Below are 21,790 nucleotides of genomic sequence, written 5' to 3'. Positions count from 1 at the left end.
TCCCATCCCCGCCTCGTTGCATACACAATTTCCATTCCTCCAATACACTTGAAACTTGTCTCAGCAAACGGTAAGATAAACTGCCTAAAATTGGGGTTCATTTCTTACTTCCTTCCCTCTCCCTCTGGGCAAGTTCCAGGGCCATCTGGTCTGGCTTTAGACATGCTTGTTGCTTTTTGAGAACAATCAGCATTTTCTTTCCATTGTTGTGCGCAATCTGGAAATCTGAACAATATGTCCCTAGAGTGCTCTGCCAAAGCTTGCTTAGCAGAAAGAGTTTGGGCCTTCTCCTCTCCCACACTGTGACCTCTGCTCCTTCCAATACAAGGGAACAGAGATTTGATTAATTTCCTCTGGTTTGCTTTTAAGAGCTAGTTTGCACACAGCAAAGCACAAGAAGATACATACCAAAGGCAGCATCTGTGGGGTACCCTTCTGCTCTGAACACATGGACTTAGCCATGGGCATGCCCAGATCTCACCCCCACCCCCAACATCAGCTCCAGCACATTCTATCTGTCCTCGCCAAGCAGGCCTTCTCAACAGTGGAGATGCCACATCTTCAGAGAAAAGTGCTTTGGCCAAACATTTTATGGGGACTCAGCTTTGCCATATTGTTCCCTTTAGGGCCAGCACTATATCTTAAAATAATATTTGTGTAGATTTCTTTGTCAGCTGGATGCCACACAGGTCTCACTGATAGGAGATAGAGGGCAGGAAGGCCAGGAGAAGCCATTAGATTTCTGGTAGCACCTTCAATGATTATTTCCTGAGCTCTTCCCTCTCATCCATCATGGTGTCAATTACATGGGAGTGTAGCATTGTGGCTGACACTACCATTTCACTGTTGTTGCTCTTCTAGCCTATGCTCAGCTCTCATCCATATAAAAGTAGGGGGTGAGGAGGAGTTAGGGGTGATATGATCTAAATACATTGTATGAAATTCTCAACGAATTGATAAATTCCATTTAAAAACAGTGTAGGATTGTGTTTTAATGTTCTCTAAGGGCAGGACCTGGCAGCCCCCACAGTTTAGGAGTAAATGATCCTCTGTAGTAGAGGAACTTCAATACAATATCAGCACTTTGGAGATTCACGCTCCAGTGCAATCAGTTGCAGAAAACACTGTCCTAGAGCTGGGTGCCTCAATGTCTACAGAAATACCAGAATCCAAAGGTGGATTTTGGCTTTCTACATCTGCAGGGCTTTCATGATTCTGTTTTCCTAACCGTCTTCCTCCTGGGGTTGATGCATCCTATCTAAGGACAGTAATTTTGAGTATAAAGATATTAAACTTCCTAATTTTGAACTCCTAAAGCAGGTTTTCCAACTTTGGCTCACAACAGAATCACCTTTCCTGGCTTTTACAGAAGCAGATTGTTGGGCACAACCTAGAGTTTCTAAGCTTGCTCATCTCAGGTGGGCAGAGAATTCGCATTTCCCTGGGGAATTTCTAATGCTACTTTCAGATCTCCAGCAGGAAAATAATAATCTGAGACGTTTTTTAGAGCCCTATTGGCTTCCCCCAGCTGCCTCTTTGTCGGGTTAATTGAGTCAGAATCTCTAAGGTAGGTCACTAAAAGGTACCCAGGTGGCAATTACAAGTAGCTATGAGAACTCACTGCCCCTAGGCAAGTGGTTGTCAACGGAGGGGTTATTTTTCTTCCCCAGAACCACTGAAAATATGTCTAAAGACATTTCTGATAGCCACAACTAGGCTGGGGCCATGGTGTGGGGATATTATTGTCACTAAGCATTTAGTGGGTTAAAATCCAAAGTTCAAAAACCTTCCCGTACAGGATGAATCCCCCCAAGCCTGACTTCTAAGACCTGCTGAGTTCAAATCTCCATTTTCCTCAAGGTCCCCGAAAATTCCCAGGCACTGAAAATTTGAGAAGCAAAAATACCTGCGACTCGTGGCCTTCTATTTGAAGACTTTAACATCCCTAGAGGGCCTCTGAAAACGCAAAGTGCTGAGCCCTACCCCCAGAATTTTAAATTCAAGAAGATGAGAGGGCCATGAAAACTGACATTTCTGATTAGTTCCCAGGAGAGATAACAGCAGGTCGAGGGCCTGGACAAGTCAGCTGGAAGCAGGCCGCATTGAAGTCAGCTAAGATAGAGATGGAGGTCTTGGGCTGGGCCTACGAGCTCGGGAGCTACTGAATGCTATGTTGGCTGTTTGGGTTGCAAACATGGAACACTGTTGTTTCCTTTCATGTGTATTATACCAACGAAGACCTACTGCTCCTCTCCCAGGATGGGGCTCCTGAGGCCTGTGGCATTTTCTTACCCACACAGGAGGCTGGTCGGCCACTCCAGGCCTTGTTGTCCATGCATGTGACTGTCCGTTCCCCTTTCAGTGTGTATCCTGGTGAGCAATAGTACTCACACCGAGAGTTAAAGTAGGCACCATCGACACACTTGAACCCTCCATTTGCTGGCATGGCAAGGGTAGGACATCGCTTTTCTGAAAAGGAGAGAACCAGATATTCCATGTTTCTTAGTTTGTATCCACAAGCTCAGAATCCAGACACTCTGAAAGCACATAGCAAACAGTTTGCTGCAATATAACGCATGGCATTAAACAATGGCTCCTTGTGTGCCACACAGAAGACATTAAGTTTCATATCACAATAGGTGGCTTTGGCATCCCAGCTGCACCATTGTCTTAGCCTGAATTCCCCAGAAGCAAACCTCGAGAGATGGATTTGCATGCTACCACTTTTGGAAGAAAGTGTTGCCAGGGGAGACCAGTGAAAAAAATGGGGAAATGGGAGAAAGATGAGGAGGGCCCCTGCAAGGGGTGATGGATAGCAGAGTCAGTCTCAGCATGCTCCTTCAGGGGCGGCCTGGGGGGAAGATGGCAGTTCCCACTCAGCCTCCACACCTGGATCCACCCTCTACCACTCAGTCATCGGACAGGACTGCCCGCCCATGGGAGAGCCGTTCCCTTGTAAGAAAAAATCAAATCAAATCAAAGCTGGGCTGGTGGTTTACACTTGTAATTCCAAGATTCCAGGAGACTGAGGCAAGATTTCCTAGACTACAATAATAACTAAACAACCAAATAAATAAGAAAGAGGTAGAGAAGCAGCAGGAAGAAAGAGTTTTCTGTAAGAGGTTTTCTTCTTTCTCTGAAGAAAGTGGAAGGGGGCAAGTGTGGCTGTGTCTGCAATCCCAACTACTCAGGACAGTGAAGCAGGAAGATGGCAAGTTCAAAACCAGCCTGGGCTACAAAATGAGCTCCCATCAGCCTTTCAACTTGTTGAGATCCTGCCTTAAAATAAAAAGGTTTGCTTGTTTGTTTGCTTGCTTGCTTGTTTGTTCATTTTCAAAGCTAGAGATATAGCAGAGTGGCAGATTTTCCCAGCATTTGCCAGGCCCTCGGCTCACATCCCAGTTCTAGGGAAAAATGAAAATAAAAAAGAAACCCAGCAACAAAGCATTCAGAAGGTGGGAAGATACGAGGAACTAGGAACAGGTCACAGGGAAACCTGGTGAAACATTGCTAAGTGTATATATACTACATGGCTACAGTCCTGAGCCTCCGCTTCCCCAACCATATCTATCACATACTGTGCAAAACTGGGATGTATGTTAAAGACTTGGAAAACATTAGGCAATCAATAACGGATGGCAACTTTGCATAATAAAGGCTTCCAAAAGTGGCTTCACCAATGCTGTAGTGTCTACAGTTTTAATACTGGAGGACTTATCTTGAAGGTCGTCTGCCTACCTCCAGAGTTAGCCAGCAAGCAAGGAACGACACAGACCAGCTTTAAGACTAAGCATCACTTCTTCTTCTTCTTTTTTTTTTTTTTTTTGGTGGCGGGAGGGTGATTTTGGAGACAAGGTTTCTTGTAGCTTTAATGCCTGTCCTGGAACTCACTCTGTAGACCAGGCTGGCCTCTGCCTCCCAAGCGCTGGGATTAAAGGCATGAGCCACCATCACTCGGTTAAAGCATCACTTCTTTAGTGACTCTTCCTTGCATCCCTAAGTCCCACTCCTCAGAACATTTGCTTTTCATGATTTTCTTTCATTTAATATACTACCAGGGGCCCCGGTTTAGGGTCCTTCTTGTACCTATCACATGGCTTTCACTTCTACCCAGTTACCTCTGTGGTATTCTGACAAGCCCTAGAAGTGTCCTATTTGTTTCTAAATCACCAGCAACTCTTTGGAGCCTTGTGTTTACTGAGCAAATATCCCCAGTGTGCTGGGAAAAGTCTCTTATCCATTATTTTCCCAAAAGTGCACCATACCCTTCCTTCAAAAAGAAGCACACCCCTCTCTGCTATAATGGAGAAACCAATTGGCTTCAAATCACCACTCGGTGCAAAGCTTCATCTCCTAGCAGAACAGTTTTGCCCCTGGGGACTCAGCCCAGGCCGGGTCTACGCACGTTTGCAGATGACCTTATCCGACCAGCGCTTGTTTGACTGGCAGATCAGCTGGGAAGAACCGTGAAGCTCGTAGCCCTTCCTGCAGCGAATGTCACACCTGGTCCCCAAGGCCGTTTTGTAGTATCCCCCTGGAGGGGCCCTGCAGTACACATCCCCATACTTCACCTTGATGGGCGAGCACCATGGAGTGTCTACAGGCAGAAACAAAGGAAGGGAGGAATAAGTGACAGGTGTAGACAGTGCAGCCCTTCACTCTTGCACTCCCAGACCGGCTACCGGCCAGATTCTGGCCTTCCAATGGTACCCTGTGTATTAGATATTTGTAGATAAGAAGGTTACGGCTATGAGACTGGGTATCAGACATAACTAAATATGAATCCAAGTACCTCTAATTAGTTGTATCACGTGGACAAGCTACCTCAACTCTCTGAGTCAGCACCTCTGCCAATGATAACAGGCAAATGTTATAAGGAATAAATAAAGACTATATATCCATTGCCTAACACAGTGCTGAGCACAATAAGCACTTGCTCCCTCTAGTATTTACCTTAACATGATATCCTAATCTCTTGAAACTAATTGATGCCATAGTGAATTTCTACCCTAGCCATCTACGCATAACACAGTTAACTGTGGCATCCGCCCAGCTATATACATGTTCTCTATAAAGAAAAAAACACAGTGCTCTTGCTTACTAATTTGAACTAAGCTATACCAGTGTTCATAACAGAGTGTCATTTTGGCTTACACTCATGGAACAATTACTCCCCTTTTCATACATCCCCAGTTTTGCCCCGTTAGGTAACACAGTGACACCCTCCTCAGATGGAAATCTGCAGGGAGCTTTGATATTGGTCTCATAGTTGCTGCACTGACTAGTTTTTGTGAACTTGACACAAACTGGAGTCATGTGGAGAGACAGAACTTCAACTGAAGAATTGTCTCCATCAGATTGGCCTATGGCAGTGGTCCTCAACTTTCCTAATGCTGTGACCCTTTAACACAGTTCCTCATGTTGTGGGGACCTCCACCATAAAGTTATTTTTGTCACTAATTCATAACTGCAATTTTGCTACTGTTATGAATTGTAATGTAAATATCTGATATGTGAACCCCCAAGGGGGTCACGACCCACAGGTTGAGAACATCTGGCCTATGGGCATGTCTTGCTTAAAGATTGATGAGGAATGGCCCAGATCACAGAGATGGGTGGGTGTCAACTCTGGGCAGCTGGTCCTGGATACTGTGTATAAGAAAGCAAGCTAAGCATGCTATGGAGAACAAGCCAGTTAGCAGCATGCCCGTCTAGGTCTCTGCTTCAGTTCCTGCCTCCAGGATCCTGCCTTGAGTTCCTGCCTTGGCTTCCCCTGATGATGGACTGTAACCTGTAAGCCAAGAAAGAAACGAAAAGGCCTTTCCTCTCCAAGTTGCTTTGATCAGTGTTTTATCACAGCAACAGAGAAGCAAACTAGGACAGCTGGCCAGAGCATACTTAGGATATCACTCATAAAGCTGAACTTCTCCTGTCTTTGGAAGGTACTCTCTGAGAGCCATGCAAAAGAAGGGCAAGACTACCATTTTAGTCGGGGAGTTCCTGCACTATCTGGGGACCAGCAATAAGCTCCATCTAGTCTCAGGGTGGGAGTGGAGTTAATGCTCTGTCCTGCAGTTGCCTGGTTCTTCATCCCCCACAGGCACCTATGTGGTCAGTAAATGGAGTAAGTTCGCCATCATGTGGCCAGGAAGGAACACAGGCCTTATTTCCGCTTTGCCCAGAAATTCTCTCCTAACAGGCTTCTGCCTGCTAGTCAGTCCTGATAAAGTCCAGGCTTTGCCAATAGGACACTTTTTTACTCTGATGCTCTCAGGTTCCCTTTTACTAATACTTTTTAAAAATCATATCATGGTTTTTAGAAAGTTGCAAGTGGACCCGAAATTCAAGACTCAGGTAACATTCCCTAGGTGGTCTACATAGATTGATGGGAGCTTACCCTAGAGTTCATTCACTTCCACCATATGGACATAGATGTACAGAGCTCACCTCAGGCCTTCTGGAAGACTTTTATACATGCAGTCTTCCTGTACTATGTATATTTATGTTTTATGTAAGGTCTGTGTGTGCTTTCATATATAACAAATTTACATATTTGAATGTAGCATGTAATTAGCAGATTTTTTTTCTCCCTCATTTTGATTCTTCAAATTCTTCTATCAGTATTGACCACATATCCAAAAGAGGTGATGTTGTTACCAGGTGGAGAAAAAGAATCTTGTATTCATTTATTTGTAAAAGGCATTTTATTTTTTATTACTTTCCAAGACAAATCTTTGGAAGGTGTTTTGACAGTTTAACAGTTCTTTAGTAACAGCAATGGGAATGTGAGTGAACGATTTGAATTTAAAGTGCATATAAGCACTATGAGTTAAGTCAAAGTGAACTAACAAAATGTTTAACATAGAGGCTTTGAGGAAGGAAGATCGTGTACTGTTGAAGTAAAGACAAGGTTTACCAAGTAGACATCCAAACTGATTAATCAGGAAAGCCTTTGCATCCTCCTGAGCCAATGTGATAAGCACTCTAATTAAATGGAGTCCGTGGAGTAGGCAGCGTGGTGTGGCAGGCTAATGAACTACTAGTGCATTATGGATGTGAGCCCAAACATCTGTTCGGAGGCCAGTGAAGCATCTGTCAGCTGAGTGAGTAATGCAGAACTCACATCCTACTCTCTCTAATCTTCAGGTCCCTCTTCCATAAACAGGGGATAATACTAACACTTCTCTATGTACCTTCTCCTTCCCTTAATTAGTGGGAAGTTATTATGGTATCCCAAGCAAAACCATCAAGTCTGAATTTCATCCCCAGCACTCAAATAAATAAATAAATAAATAAATAAATAAATAAATAAATACAAATCAATAAATAAGATGTTACATCCTGGGAACCCAATATATGCTATTTAATCTTCCTCTGTTCTTTTAAATTGGATTTAATTCAAATTAGTTATTGAGTATATACTCTGTGCCAGACACTGAGGAGCTTAGTATTCCAGAGATAATCTCACAGTTAATCATGGATGACCTCTAACCTTTAACATTAATGGCACTTAAAAGCTGAGGTGTGACTCTTGAATAGAGCAGTTTTCTAGCATGAATAAAGGTCCAGGTTCAAGTCTCATTGTAACAGTAATACCAAGAAGAAAAAAACTTAACTCTCTATTGTGAAAACTGAAGGTACATAACATGTTATGGTATGTCTGTACGTACATACGAAATGTATAGTGTGATGATTCCTGCCAGCAAGCTATTTAACTGACAGCAGAAATAATGTATCATGAAAAGATTTATTCTTAGACATTCATGGAAGGTTCTGGATAGACATATTTTTAGGTATATGATCTACTGTAAGGTGAGGGTAGACACTGAGCACAATGTCCTAAGGACACGGGGCAATCCCTACTATGTGGGTAAAGAATCTCTACATTGCATGCATTTTAGGAATGTTTTTCAACTAGAGACTCAGAAAGAGCTTCTAAAAAAAACCTTTCAGGAAGTTTTATGAATCAGAGTATGTCCAAACATCTGACTAGAAATTTTGTGCTTGGTTGGATTACTTAATGCCCAGGACAATGAGGATAGACATTATTTGACAAGTGAGCTTTTACGGTCAGAAATCAAAGCAAATGTGGAAACACACCTGGGCATTGGCACTAGTCATTGTCTAGACAGACTGCCCACTTCTCTGGAAAACTGAAGGACAGTCTTTAGGCAAAGGCTGACCGGAACTACTTCAATTCCCTGATAGCTCAGAAAGGCCATGACAGTCTAGGGTAGTACTTTCTTGCCAGAGTACGAATGCATTCTTGGGCCAAATGTCAAAATGGAACTTGGCCAGCCTATTTTCTTCAGAGTTTTCCCTTGCAATAAGAAGGAGCCATTTCAGATGAAAAGCATTTACATTTACCTTCATTTCCACCCTGAGCTCCCTGACTTCAAGGGAGCAGCAGTAGGAGTATCTGTGGATATACTTACCTAAGCCAGTATAGAAGGTTCTTGATTAGGCTTTATATACCTGCTGGGAGTGGATACTGGTGGAAATATGTAGAGCTGGATTTCTTATCATTAAGTTAAAATTCATTTGAGCAACAACACACTTTACTTATCATTTTAGGAGCCATGCTGGGCTCAGACAGAGCATGAGATGAGCTCATGAAAATCAAGTTTCTCATTCTCCATTCAGTCAGTACATTAGCAGCACTGGGTGCAGAGTTCACCTGGGGGGTTTGCTCTGAACGGTTCTAGCTGTAATGTATGAATCAGGCTTGATTTTCACTTTCATCAGCTACAGCTTGCCTTTGCAGAAGTGCGGACAGTAAAGAAATTTAGGAGAATAAAATGACCACGGGGTGCTGAAAGGCAGCACTTCTGGGATTTCTTTTTCTTCCCTTTGTTTTCCTTTTGGAAGGATGAGTGCCTATGCACATTTACTTTTAAATATTTATCTTCCTGGACAGAGAATTAGAACTTCAATGTGTTGTCTGGTCACTTTATTACAGTCTGCTCTGCACAGCCTTAAAGAAAAATTCTCCTGGCCTCAGCAGGTCCTCGTCAGCACATAAGCAAAGCATTCACCTTTATACAGAGAGTGTGAATACCAGACTCCATCGTCTTCTAGTGGTGAGTCTCCAGATCCTACAATAAAAAAAAAGAACAGAAACTGCAGCAAGAAGAGCCACACAGTATGGACGCATTATTTGAAAGCATTGCTTGGGCACAATCCATGCAAGGGGTGCTATTAGAATGCAGAGCCAAGAGCAGAAGCATCTGTGGCCATTCATGAAGGGACAGGAACCTCTCAGAGTGAACCTGGCTGGGCTGTGATGGCTAAAGCCAATCAAAATGAGCCTCAGACTGTTTTTGGAATCACATGGGGCCATCTGAAATTCTGGAATCAGGAAAGAGAGTCAACTTCACTCTGAGATGATGCCAATGTATATGAAGCTCATGCCAGAGCAGACACCGTAAAATGTGTGTGACTCAGACTAAACCCACAGTTCCTCCAGCAAAGACAACCCAGTAGAATCTAGTGTTTGTAGTACCTGAAATAGGTTCATCTGCTGAAATGAATGTGGGCAGAGGCCAAGAAGGGAAATCAAATGTCTTATCTCAATGACAAAAGAAATAGACAGCTTCCTTGGCACATCTGTAGGAAACGAAGGCTGAAACTGAGGACTCTTGGTATTTATTCAGAGTTTCTTGCCTACCTTAGGATAAAGTAAAATTTCTTAGGGCATCTTATGTGGGGGTCCTACCCCCACCTTTCCCAGGGTACTCTTGAGAAGAGAGGAATGATAAACTTGTAGATAGAATGATAGGCCTACCCAACAAGAGGAAAGACAGAAACACAGGACAGCTTCCGGAGGACCTGGGTCAATACCCAACAGCTCAGAACTTTATTCAAATGGGCTTTTTATAACAATGCCACGGGATGAGGCAAAAGACTTCCCCCTTGCTAGATACAGCCAAGTGTAGACCCTTCCAAACACCTGGTACCCAGGCCCGTGGTTCAATCATCCTCTAATGCAGCCCTGCTGGGTAGAGCAAGCTCTGATCTCACTAGGAAACCTCTGTGGGCTCCCACAGTCTTACTAACCTCAAAGCCCATAGGCTCAGAGGGGGGAAAAGATGGTATTATTTGCAATGAACTCAGTTGGCAGTTAAAGGCAAGTCATTTTGTGAATATTGAGTGAGTTCCTATAAGTAGTAGATCCTTACCACTTGAAGTAGTAAACAAATCTCAGATTTCAACACAGCAATCCTATAGTTAGGAACTTCAGTCTGCTCACCAACCCTTAACTTAGCACCGTTTTAGCCACACATCTACTTCCCAGGCACCTTCCATTGAACTAGAAAAGGAACATCTCTCCTAGAGCTTACGCAAATGTCTGTGCGAGGGCAGCTCATAATTAATGGCCCCTGTTTCACTGGTGTTCTTGATGAGAGATGGAGAATATGGAAATAAAAAAAGGAGGAGAGGAGGGCAGCTGAAGTGTGACCATTTGGAGAGAATTTCCCAGGCAGAGAAGGCCATCCCTTTGTTCTGCTCAGCTGAGGATTTCCTCACCTGATCCCTTGGCTAGGCTACCCAGGCTGTGCAAAGTTACAGACTTTTCTTTGTTCCGTATCAAATAGTGAGTGTGTGAGCATGAAACCTAGGAATGCAACCGAGAAACATAAAGCCTGGCTTTAGACCCCTTGATCCAGTCATTCCATTGCTGCAAGTATACCCCAAGGAAATGACAAAATTCCATGTGAACCTTTAATCACTCACATTAAAGGAACAACACCATGAGCAGTGAACACACACACACACACACACACACACACACACACACACACACACAAACCTCCTGGCACCCTAATTTTATGGTACAGAGGTTTTGGAATAAATTGGCACCCACCTGTTCCATAAACTTTTTGTCCACACTAGCTTCCTTTGTTTTTCTTGTTCTGAACAGTCTCTGGACACAGCTTCTCATCAGTCTGCCATGTAGACATAAGTGTTTCTTGGGGCTCCGGATTACATCCTTTTCTCCACACTTTTCCCCAGACCAATCCTATTCATGTAGTTCACTTTAACTGTCCCCGTATGGTTATGAAAAATCCATTATTTCCAGCCTTAAACTTTCAAAGGCTAGAACTTGAATGGTTCTTGTGGCTCCACAACATAATGAGAAAATAGCCCCCAAACCACAAATTCCAAGGTCCTTTAATTCCACATACTTGAGTTTAAGGGCCAGGTTTGAAGAACTCAGTCATTTGCACAAATTCTAGGAATATATGGGTTGTCTAGCATGTAACTGACAATTGCCTTGGACAAACATAGAAGTGTATGTCTCATGATTAAATATGGCCTGATGTTGTAGAATATTATTTTAAGGCGTATTACTTTTATGTTGCATTTGTTTAACTCTGAGAAGCTGTGTTACTGTGCCTGTCTAAAACACCTCATGGTCTAATAAAGAACTGGACAGCCAATAGCAAGACAGGAGAAAGGATAGGCAGGGCTGGCAGGCAGAGATAATATATAGAAGGAGAAATCTGGGAGGAAGAATAAAAGGAGCCAGAGAAGGAGGAGGACATCAGGGGCCAGCCAGCCAGCTACACAGCAAGCCATGGAGTAAGAGTAAAATTTACAGAAGTAAGAGAACAGGAAAAGCACAGAGGCAAAAGGTAGACAGAATAATTTAAGAAAAGCTGGCAAGAAACAAGCCAAGCTAAGGCTGAGTATTCATAAGTAAGAAAAGCCTCTGTGTATTTTTTGGGAGCTGGGTGGCAGGCCCTCTGCCTGCCTGGTTGATCTTTTATACAATAAAACATGTCAACAATCAAGCCAATATTCTTAGTTCTTACTATTCTATGGGTCCTGAGAGAGGAAGCCTCAGCTCCTCCAGGAACTCTGTATTTCCCGTGCACTGTAACACCACTGCCCACAGCACTTAATATTAATTGTCTGGTGCAATGTTTATATTTCTTGGTGCCTAGGTCGAATCTCTTAGCTGGACTGGACTTGCAAATCCTTTGTGGAAGGCACTTTTATCATGTATATCATGATAATACAACCAGATGTTCAAGGCTTAGAAACTCGGAAGCCACAAAGAGGTATTTCACAGTGGCCTGTTTTCAACCACAAATCCTTTGTGGAATAAGTTATCATATTGTAAAAATGTATGATTAGATGAGCCACACCAAACCTTGTTTAGGGGCTCCCAGTTACAGGATCTTCCGTTTCACTGCTTTTTGGTGTTTTGGAGGTAGGAAGTTTACAAAGCACAGTTCCTAGAGTCCCCTATGCCCAGATTGTGGGCAAATCTGCATTTTAGAGATTTGGAAAATGAAAGGGAAGGCATTACTCTTTATGTATTTGTTATTTGAGAATTTCATACATGCATTTAATGTGTTTTGATAAGATCCACCCATTCCCTCCCCTCCATTCCATCCTATATTTTCACTACCATTTGTCTCTCCCAACTTCATGTGATCTCTCCCTCCTTCTTTCCCCTTTTCCTTCCCTCCATTCTCCATTGACTCCATTTAGTGATGCATGTATGTGAATGGCTGAAGCTACCGGAGGATGGGTAGCCTCTCAGGAGCTGCATCCCTGAAGAAAATTGACTCTCCCTCTCACAGAAGTTGTGGAATAGAATATTTGTTTAACTATGTAAAGATGTGTTGCATTTGTTTGTGTTGCAGAATAATTGTTTATGTATATAGTATACAATATAATAACTATGTAAAGATGTGTTGCTTTTGTTTCTGCTGCATTTGTTTAACTACATAAAGATGTCTTGCTGTTTCACCTTGACTGCCTAAGGCACCTGATTGGTCTAATAAAAGGCTGAATGGCAATAGAGGGACAGGTGGGGCTGGTGTGCAGAGAGAAAAGGGGAACCAGCCAGCCAGACATAAAGGAAGCAGGAAAGCAGGGTGGACAGTACATAGATGAGGTAAATGAGCCTCAGGGCAGCACATAGATTAATAGAAATGGGTTAAAATTTAAAATCTAGCTAGAAATAAGACTAAGCTAAGGCCAAGCTTTTATAACTAATAATGAGTCTTCATGCCATGCTTTGGGTGCTGGCAGCCCAAGAAAGCCTGCTACAAGAAGTCATGAATTGCCATAGCACTTCAGCTGGAGATGAATCCTCCCTCACCAATGCTAGAATTTTGGATGGCTTGATCTTGTGCATGAAGCCACAACTGCAGTGAGTTCAGGAGTGTAACAGCTTTGTCATACCTCACAAATACTTTTTCACTGCAGACATCAACTACCTCCGGCTCTTATAGTCTTTCTGCCCCATCTTCTGGGATGATCCCTGAGCCTTGCAGGGGTGTGATACATACATCCCATCTAGGACTGAGCACTCCACCGCATCTTATTCTCTGCATGTGGACCAGTAGTGAGTCTCTGTATTCATCACCACCTACTGCAGAAAGAAGCTTCTCTGGTGAAGGTTGAAAGATGCACTATGGATATAAAGATAAGAATCTAATAATAGTATTAGATTCTCCCCCAAGGACCTATGACCTAGCCAGCCATAGGTTTTGGTTCAGTTAATGGTAACTATATGAGCTGTTAAGCAGGGTTTAAATACAATCAGAAAGTACCTGGTTATTCTTATAACATTTGTGCTCTTTACACCAGTGGGCATGTCTTGCCAGACTAGTCATTATTATGGTTCACAGTGTTCATAGCTGGGTAAAAGTGTTGATTACTTTTCTCCCCAAGTGGTGTGCATTGAACTCTCCAGCAATATGAATGCTACTCATTAGGGTTAAAATACCCACATCAATACCAGTTGATTTCTCCATGCCCTGTGACTCAAATACGTGGTATCTTTAACAATAGGGTCTTGTCATCGATTCTAGACAATAACTAAGAGCAATGACAAGAGCTTGTAATGTTTGGAGGTCTACAGGTGCACACTGGCTAATAAATCCAAAAGAGTTAACTCCTTCCTGGAACTGGGCTTTTTATTTCTAGCCCATTGTATTGTGGAAGCATCATCACCCTGTATGCTGGGTAGTTTTATATCAACTTGACACAAGCTAGAGTCTTCTGAGAGGAGGAGACCTCAACTGAGAAAATGCCTCCATAAGATCTGGCTGTAGGCAAACCTACAGGACATTTTCTTAATTAGTGATCAATGGGAGTGCCCAGTCCATTGTGGGTGGGGTCATCCCTGGGCTGGTGGTCCTAGGTTCTATATGAAAGCAGGCTGAGCAAGCCACGGGGAGCAAGCCAGTAAGCAGCACTTTTCTATGGCCTCTGCAATCAACTCCTGCCTCCAGGTTCCTGCTCTCTTTGAATTCTTGCCTTGATTGCTTTTAAGGATCCAACTATTATATGAAACTGTGAGTAAAATAAACCCTTTTCTTTCTAAGTCACTTTTGGTCATGGTGTTTTATCACAGCAAGAGTAACCCTAAGTAAGACACCCTGTTATGTATGGAGTAGCTCTATTTAAACTCTTTTTTATATAGGTTCATATTATGGAAAGCTTTTACAGTAGTGGTTTTCATATAATTTTCCAAACGGTCTTCCGGTTAGTTATCCTCTCCTTGTATCCCTTCCTCTACCCTGTCCTTCTATCCCCCATCCCATTTAGCCTTTCCTGTTCCATTTTTCCCCGTTCCCCTTGTGTACCACATGTGTTCTATCCATTCTTCTTGAGACCCCCCACCCACCCACACACACACACACACACACACACACACACACACACACTCTGGTCCCTTACTATATTCCTGACTTCTAGAGATACTCTAATTTCAACATGCATATCTGAAAATGGGTTATCTCACCCAGAATAATTATTTCCAGCTCCAACCATTTACCTGAAAATGTCATAATTTCATTTTTCTTTATAACTGAACACCATGGGTAAATGTACCACATTGTCATTTTTTACTCATTAACTGGTGGGTATCTAGGCTCTTTTATTTTCCTGGCTATTGTGAAGAGAGCAGCAGTGAATATACATGGTCATATATCTCTGTATTAAGCTATAAAGTCCTCTGAGTACGGTGGTGATACAGAGGTTGTATATATATCAACATGGTTGATATATTTCGAGCTTTTGGAGGAAACTCCCCACTGATTTCCATAGTGGTTGCATTACTTTGCACTTCCACCAACAGTGAATCAGTGTTCTCCTTTCCCTATGGTCTTTGCTGCTGTTGTTTCTATCTTAGCCATTTTGACTGGGGAAAAGATGAAATATCAATGTCTTTTCAGTTTGTGTCACCCTGATAGCTAAGTATGTTGAACATTTTAAAAATAGTTTTTGGCCATCCATAGTTCTTTTAGGAACTCTTTTAGTTCTTGGGTCAATTTTTTATTGGGTCATTTGTTTTCTTGACATTTAGTTTTAAGTTCTTTATATAACCTAGACACTAACCCTCTATCAGATGGAAAGATTTTTTTCTCCCATTCTGTCGTCTGCCTCTTTGCTCAAATGGTGCCCTTTGCTGTACAGAAGCTTTTAAGTTCCATGAAATCCCATTAGTCAACGGTTGGTCTTAAGGAAGGCGTTAATATTTTCCTAAGTTGTACATGCAGGAAATATGCTCTGGTGGATGTGTTGACAGCAGTGAGATGCCATGGCCACTGGCCTCTCACCAGCATTGTGGGATAGACAGAATGTGACACTGGCAGTGATGGCAGTCAAACAACAGTTTCCTCACCTTAGAGTGACAGAATCAGCCTGACCTTTGACCACTGATACAGACTTCCTGACTTCCCTTGTTAGAATCCATCTAATTTACTTTCCTTTTGCCCAAAATACCTAGTGAGGAGTTTGTTTCCTACATTAAACCTTGGCAAATATTTAAGCAAACCAACATAGGAATGAGTGTGTGTGTGTGTGTGTGTGTGTGTGTGTGTGTGTGTGTGTTTTCTGCTGCTACAGTAAGGTTCTGAAATGTCCCCGAAGGCCTGTGTGTCCAAAAGCTTGGTCCTCAGGGTGGCAATATTGGTAGTGGGCCCTTGAAGAAGACTATAGGACTGTGGGACTCCAGCTCTGCCTCCCCGCATTCTTGGATATTATGAAGTGAGCAGCCTTTTCTGGCCCAGGTGCTTGTCAATAATGCTCTGCCTTGCCACAGGTCACCAAACAATGGAGACAGCTGACCATGTACTGAAACTGTGAGCCAAGAGAATCCTTTCCTACTTTAAGTTGATCTTTTCTCAAGTGTTTTATCACAGTGAGAGAGAATTGAGCAGCTTTCTCTTAGTAACTGCTACCACCTACAAATCTTTTGACAATGTGAGAGGGGACTTTTATGTGGGTTGGCTAAATGAGGTTTTTATTTTGTTTTATTTTTTTAATTCTTCTCTCTTACGTTACATCCTGGCTGCAGTTTCTCTTCCACTCCTCCCAGTTCCCTCTCCAACTCCAGCTCCCCCGGATTCACTCCTCCTCTGTTTCCCTTAAAAAAAAAAAAAAAGCAGGCCTCCCAGTGATATCAGCCAAACTCAGCATAACAAGATGCAATAAGACTGGGCATATACCTTCATATCAAGGCTGAACAAGGCAACCCAGTAGGAGGAAATAGTTCCTACAAGCAGGCAAAAGAATCAGAAACATCCCCACTCTCATTGTTAGGAGGCCAACAAAATTGGCAAACTAAAAACCATAATATACATATATGCGCCGAGGATCTAGCGCAGACCCATGATGCAGCTCCAGCCTCTTAAGCCCCTATGAGCCGTACTTAGTTGATTCTGTAGACTGTGTTCTCCTGGTGTCCTTGACCCCTCTGGCTCCTACAATCCTTCCTTTCCCTCTTCTGTGGGATTCCCCAAGCTCTGCCTAATGTTTGGCTGTGGGTCTCTGCATATGCTCCCATCAGTTGCTGGAGGAAGCCTCTCTGATGACCCTTGGGCTAGGCAACAATCTATGAGTACAGCAGAATATCACTAAGAATCATTTCATTGACATTTTTTCCCAGTCATGTTTGGTTTCCTAGGTCTCTGGGCTATAAGCCTCTGGGTCCTGGCCCTCCAGGAAGTGTCAGGCCTAGGGTCCCTCTTGTGGTATAGGCCTCAAGTTGGACCAGTAATTGATTGGCCACTTCTACAAGTTTTGTGTCTCCATTACCCCAGTACATCATGGAGGCAGGACAGATTGTAGGTTGAAGGTTTTGTGGCTGGGTTGATGTTCCAGTCCTACTGTTGGGAATCTTGCCTGGTTATAGAAGATGGCCAATCCAGGTTCCCTACCCCCATTAGTAGGAGTCTTCGCTAGGGTCACTCTCATAGATTCTATGGAGTTTCCACTGCACCAGGTTTCTACATCACCCACCCCCAATTCCAGTAGTCTCTCCCAGTACTCTCTCCCTTCAATCCTCCACCCCCTACCTGATTCCTCCTGTTCCCATCCCCACCTGCCCCCAATCCACCCACAAAATCTTGAGTGAGGATTGTAAAAGCAGCTACAGTTAAGCTTTTCTTTCTGACAAGTTTATCCTTTCAAGCAACAGCAAGATGTTTTCTGACCAAGTGAATTCTTTTGGGAAGAGAAATAACACACACTGTGAGCCTATGACAGGTACTGCTTAGCCTTCCTTTGCAAGGTTTTCTGGCTAATGAATGGTAAATGGGATATGCAAATCTAGTTTGTCTGACCTCCAACCCCAGTATGCTAAAGGCCTTACTGCCTTCTGCTCCTGCGTTTTCACACATGGGGTGGTAGGCTTTGGGATTACTGACAGGGGAGTGGCCTCCTGAGTAGTGCCAAAGCAAGTATGCAAGGAATGAGAGCAAGATGAAGGATCTGTGCGTGGCAGAATCTGCCGGTCCGATGTCCGGTAGCCATGATCTCATTCCTTCTGTTCACTTTTCTTTTTTGTGCAGTTCTGAGAACCAAATCCAAGACCTCTTCTTACTAGTTGATTGATTGATTGATTCATTCATTCATTCATTCATTCATTCATTCATGTATTCATTTTAATACTGGAGATTGAACCTAGGACCTTGTGTATGCTAGGGAAGCATTCTACCAGTGAGCTATATCTTCAATGGTTTATTTTTTATTTTTTATTTTGAGACAGAGTTTTGCTAAATTGCCTAAGTTAACCTTGAACTTGTTTTGTAGTCTGCACAGACCTTGAACTTACAATCCTCCTGCTTCTTCTGCTGCTTATCAAACTGCTGGAGTTACAGTCATGCACCACCAAACCTGGCTAGTCCTTTCTTCTTAAAAGATCAGAGGTTGCGTTAGCTCTAAGATGCCCTTCCCCAGGGAAGAAATCATGACTCCATGTTAAAATAGATTGCCCTTTCCAATAACTGCTTCATGGAAACTAGTATTAGGCAAATAAAAATAATTCTGTTTGTGGAGGATCATACTGCAAAGACATTCCCCAAGAGAAAAGATACACGTTCAAAAGGACAAGACTCGCCTCTCTTTTTTCCTTCCTTCCTTCTGGCTTTGGAGGGTATTATATATGGATAATGTTTGAGACTGCAGCAGCCATTTTGTTAGCACAAGGCACAAAGTCTTAGGATTGAAGATTTCATCTGAGGATGGTAGAATGGATGAAAATAATAAAATGAAAAAAAATAACCCTGAGGTCTTTGATGATCTCATTTGACTACTAAATAACCTTTAGATACCAGCTACCTCTGTGCTTATTTTGTCAACGATAAATGTCCTTTCAGTCGAAGCCACTGTGCATCATACTGTTTGTTTCTTGCAGCTGAATACATTCAAGCTGATATAAACACGAAGACTTCCTATCATTAATTTTTAAAAAGTTCAGATAAAATAAATGGATATTAATTGTTATTCCAAAAACATTTCCAGGCAGTTGTGGCTCACGCCTTTAATCCCAGCACTCGGGAGGCAGAGCCAGGTGGATCTCTGTGAGTTTGAGACCAGCCTTGTCTACAGAGCAAGACCCAAGACAGGCTACACGGAGAAACCCTGTCTCGAAAAACCAAAAAAGAAAAAGAGAAAAAAAAGAAAAAAAAAAACATTTCCAGTTTATATTCAACCTGAATATATAGATCAACTTCTATAAAATACCTGGTGAGTAGTCTACAAAATAGAGATCCCAAGGTATACATTAAAGTAAAAGACAAACTCAATGTGTTCAGGAAGTTGGGCTTACTGAAAAAAAGAATCACACACATTAGCTAAAGATTTTCCATAATGTAAGAAAGGGAGGAAACAGCCAGACCATGCTGGTGCACTCCTTTGATCCCAGCACTCAGGAGGCAAAGTCAGGTGGATCTCTGTGAGTTTGAAGTCAGTCTGGTCTACAGAGTGAGCTCCAGGACATCCAGGGCTGTTATACAGAGAAAACAGGGCTTTTTCTCATAAGGTCTCTATATAAAAGGCGATCCCGTTCGAAGTCTCTTAATTGAGCTTTAATGTGACAATCATTTCAGTCTGCATATGGTTCAAATTACCACTCTTTGGAAAGCATGCTCCAGTGCTTCTTCCACACAAAGGCAAGTTGGCGTAGAAACCAGGAATCCAAAGCCATGGATGATTCTGTCCCTCAGCTATACTTAAAGCCAATTCCATTTGAAATTCTGCTCTCCTTGCAGAAACTTGTTCTAATTCAAAAGGTCTTTTTAAAGTAACTGTTCACAACTTCCCCACAGTTCAGAGAGGGGTGGGTCTTCCTGGGCTCTCTCCCTTTCACTTAGAATATCTACATAGATAAAACCATCGAGGCCTCGAAATAATATGCATTGTTTGCATTGAAATTCCATGAGGCATCTAGAGTTTGGAAGATGACTACACTATTCCTTTCCTCCCTCCATAAGCTTTTTTACCATTCAGCGGGGAGTAGGGAAAGCTTTGAGACTGAGGAAACCTAGCCAGTTGGCTAAAAGGATCTGTTCATTCAACATGATACATAATCCGAATTGGCAGATGCATTGGTTCTGCGTTATGTCATCAGTCAAAAGGATTGGATTTATTTTGTTACTTCATTCTGCATTCTTAATATTTTATACTTAAAATTATACTAAAGTCACTGAGAAAGCAGATAGAATTCACTGTGTGCTAAGATGTTTCACTTGAGTACTATCTCCTACTCCAGAATCAACCGGAACACATTTTTAGTACATGAACTCACTTTCATGGAAGAAAAGATGATAACATTAAGTAGAATTTAATAAGGCTCTGTGACATAAGAATTAAGAGTCATGCTTTTATAGCATTCTTTACTATGACACATGCTAACATATTTTCTAAAGAAATATGTAAGCCCCCCTTAATACTGGAATCTTTCTAGTGTGGGATAAGCAAGAAAACACATTTAAAGCAAGAAGAAGCTAGACATTGTGACCTCTGTGATTGAAGCATCTGGGAGGCTGAGACAGGACAACAGCCTTAAGTTCAAGACCAGCCTAGACAACACAGTGAGACCATGTGTCAAGAACCAAACAAACAAACAAACAAACAAAAAGCAAAAGAAATACTTATTTACATTAGATCAGATTGATTTTGTCAATACTAGTGATGTCCAGTGACACATTCTATAGTGATGGAAATGGCCTCTATGTGCAGTACCTAATGGAGTAAGCAGTAGCCACATGGGGCTACTGGGCTTTAAATGTAATTATTCTGACCAAGGACATGAATATTTTCTTTTCTGCAGTTTGTCAGCCATGCATAACTGAGGTTCAACAATATTATATGGAAAATTCCAAGAATGTTTAACCCAAAACTTTTCACTACATACCATCCTAAATAGCATGATGAAATCACATGTCTGATCTAGACCTGAATTATCTTTATCCAGAGTATGCACGTTGTTTATAATTTCACCCATTCATCATCCCAGAGCTATTTGCTTTAAGATCAATTATTATGGTATCATAGTGCTTGTGTTCATGTGGCCTTATTTTACTTCAAAGCACAGGAGCTGGCAACTTAATTATACCAGAGAGAAGCTGCAAAGTTATTCTTTTAGTTAAAAAAGTTAAATTTTCCAATGTAGGAAAGAAAAAGCTCACATGCTGAGGTTGCTGTGGTCTATAAGGGGATGAATCTTTTATCTATGAACTCATGAAGGCTATAATAACTCCAGATGCAGAAGCTACAACCAGAGCATAAAGGCTTAGTCATTCAGCTTACTTTATCATGAAGGCATTGGATTGCCTCACATCATCACTAGAAGCATGAGCATTGTATTAAATATATATTTAAGAGAAACCATATTTCTATAACTTATATAATATAGTTGTGATTATTTTATAACTTATTACAGTATAGTTATGATTATTCTGTTCTAAAATTGTCAATCTCTTTGCATAACTTATAAATTGGAAATTTATCACAGGCATAAATGTACATGTAAAAACGGTATATATAGAGTGTGATACAATTCAGAGATTCATCAACACCTGGGACCACACTCTCTGCTGATCAGGGGAAAACATATTTGATTAGCTTTTTAACAAAGATAAATATAGGCCACTGCCAAGTAAACATTATCTAAAGATAAAGCCAAGGATGTGGCTGTAGAATTCTTTGTTAAACTAATAAGGTAACACAGTGTACCTTTTATCATACAAAAGTCCCTTTAAGAGAATTAAAGGTAGGCCTCAGAACCCTCTAAAAAACATAGTATTTTGTGACATTTTCATCTGAATCTCTCTTTCCAAGAAAGCAAGTGAAGATAACATCTGTCTAAACCTCAACTACTCCAACAATATTTTACCGCGTAATATGTTCCTAAAATACTATATTAAAATCAAAGAAGTTATTTTATCCTTGGTTTGTTTACTCATCTCTAGTTTGATGACTCATAATCACACTTTCTACTTAATTTAGTGAGTGTATATTAAAGGCTTCTATTACCTTG

General features: G+C 41.9%; 1 protein-coding gene across 2 annotated transcripts in view; it reads right to left on the bottom strand.

The window, feature by feature from the left end:
• The window catches only part of Srpx (sushi repeat containing protein X-linked), a 73,944-nt gene that overhangs the window by 18,205 nt on the left and 33,949 nt on the right, over positions 1-21,790 (bottom strand). Inside the window, exons 2-4 of one of the 2 annotated variants that reach the window (XM_059250799.1) lie at positions 9,036-9,095; positions 4,406-4,597; positions 2,293-2,469 (exon numbers count right to left, since the gene is read on the bottom strand). In XM_059250799.1, coding sequence (XP_059106782.1) covers positions 2,293-2,469; positions 4,406-4,597; positions 9,036-9,095 — 429 coding nt within the window. The remainder of the gene's footprint in view (positions 1-2,292; positions 2,470-4,405; positions 4,598-9,035; positions 9,096-21,790) is intronic. The other variant, XM_059250802.1, reaches the window with a different exon arrangement.

Source organism: Peromyscus eremicus, chromosome X, assembly GCF_949786415.1.
Source record: "Peromyscus eremicus chromosome X, PerEre_H2_v1, whole genome shotgun sequence".
NCBI lineage: Eukaryota > Metazoa > Chordata > Mammalia > Rodentia > Cricetidae > Peromyscus > Peromyscus eremicus.
The sequence above is the reverse complement of the archived record's forward strand: the minus strand, read 5'-3'. Positions and strand labels throughout refer to the sequence as shown.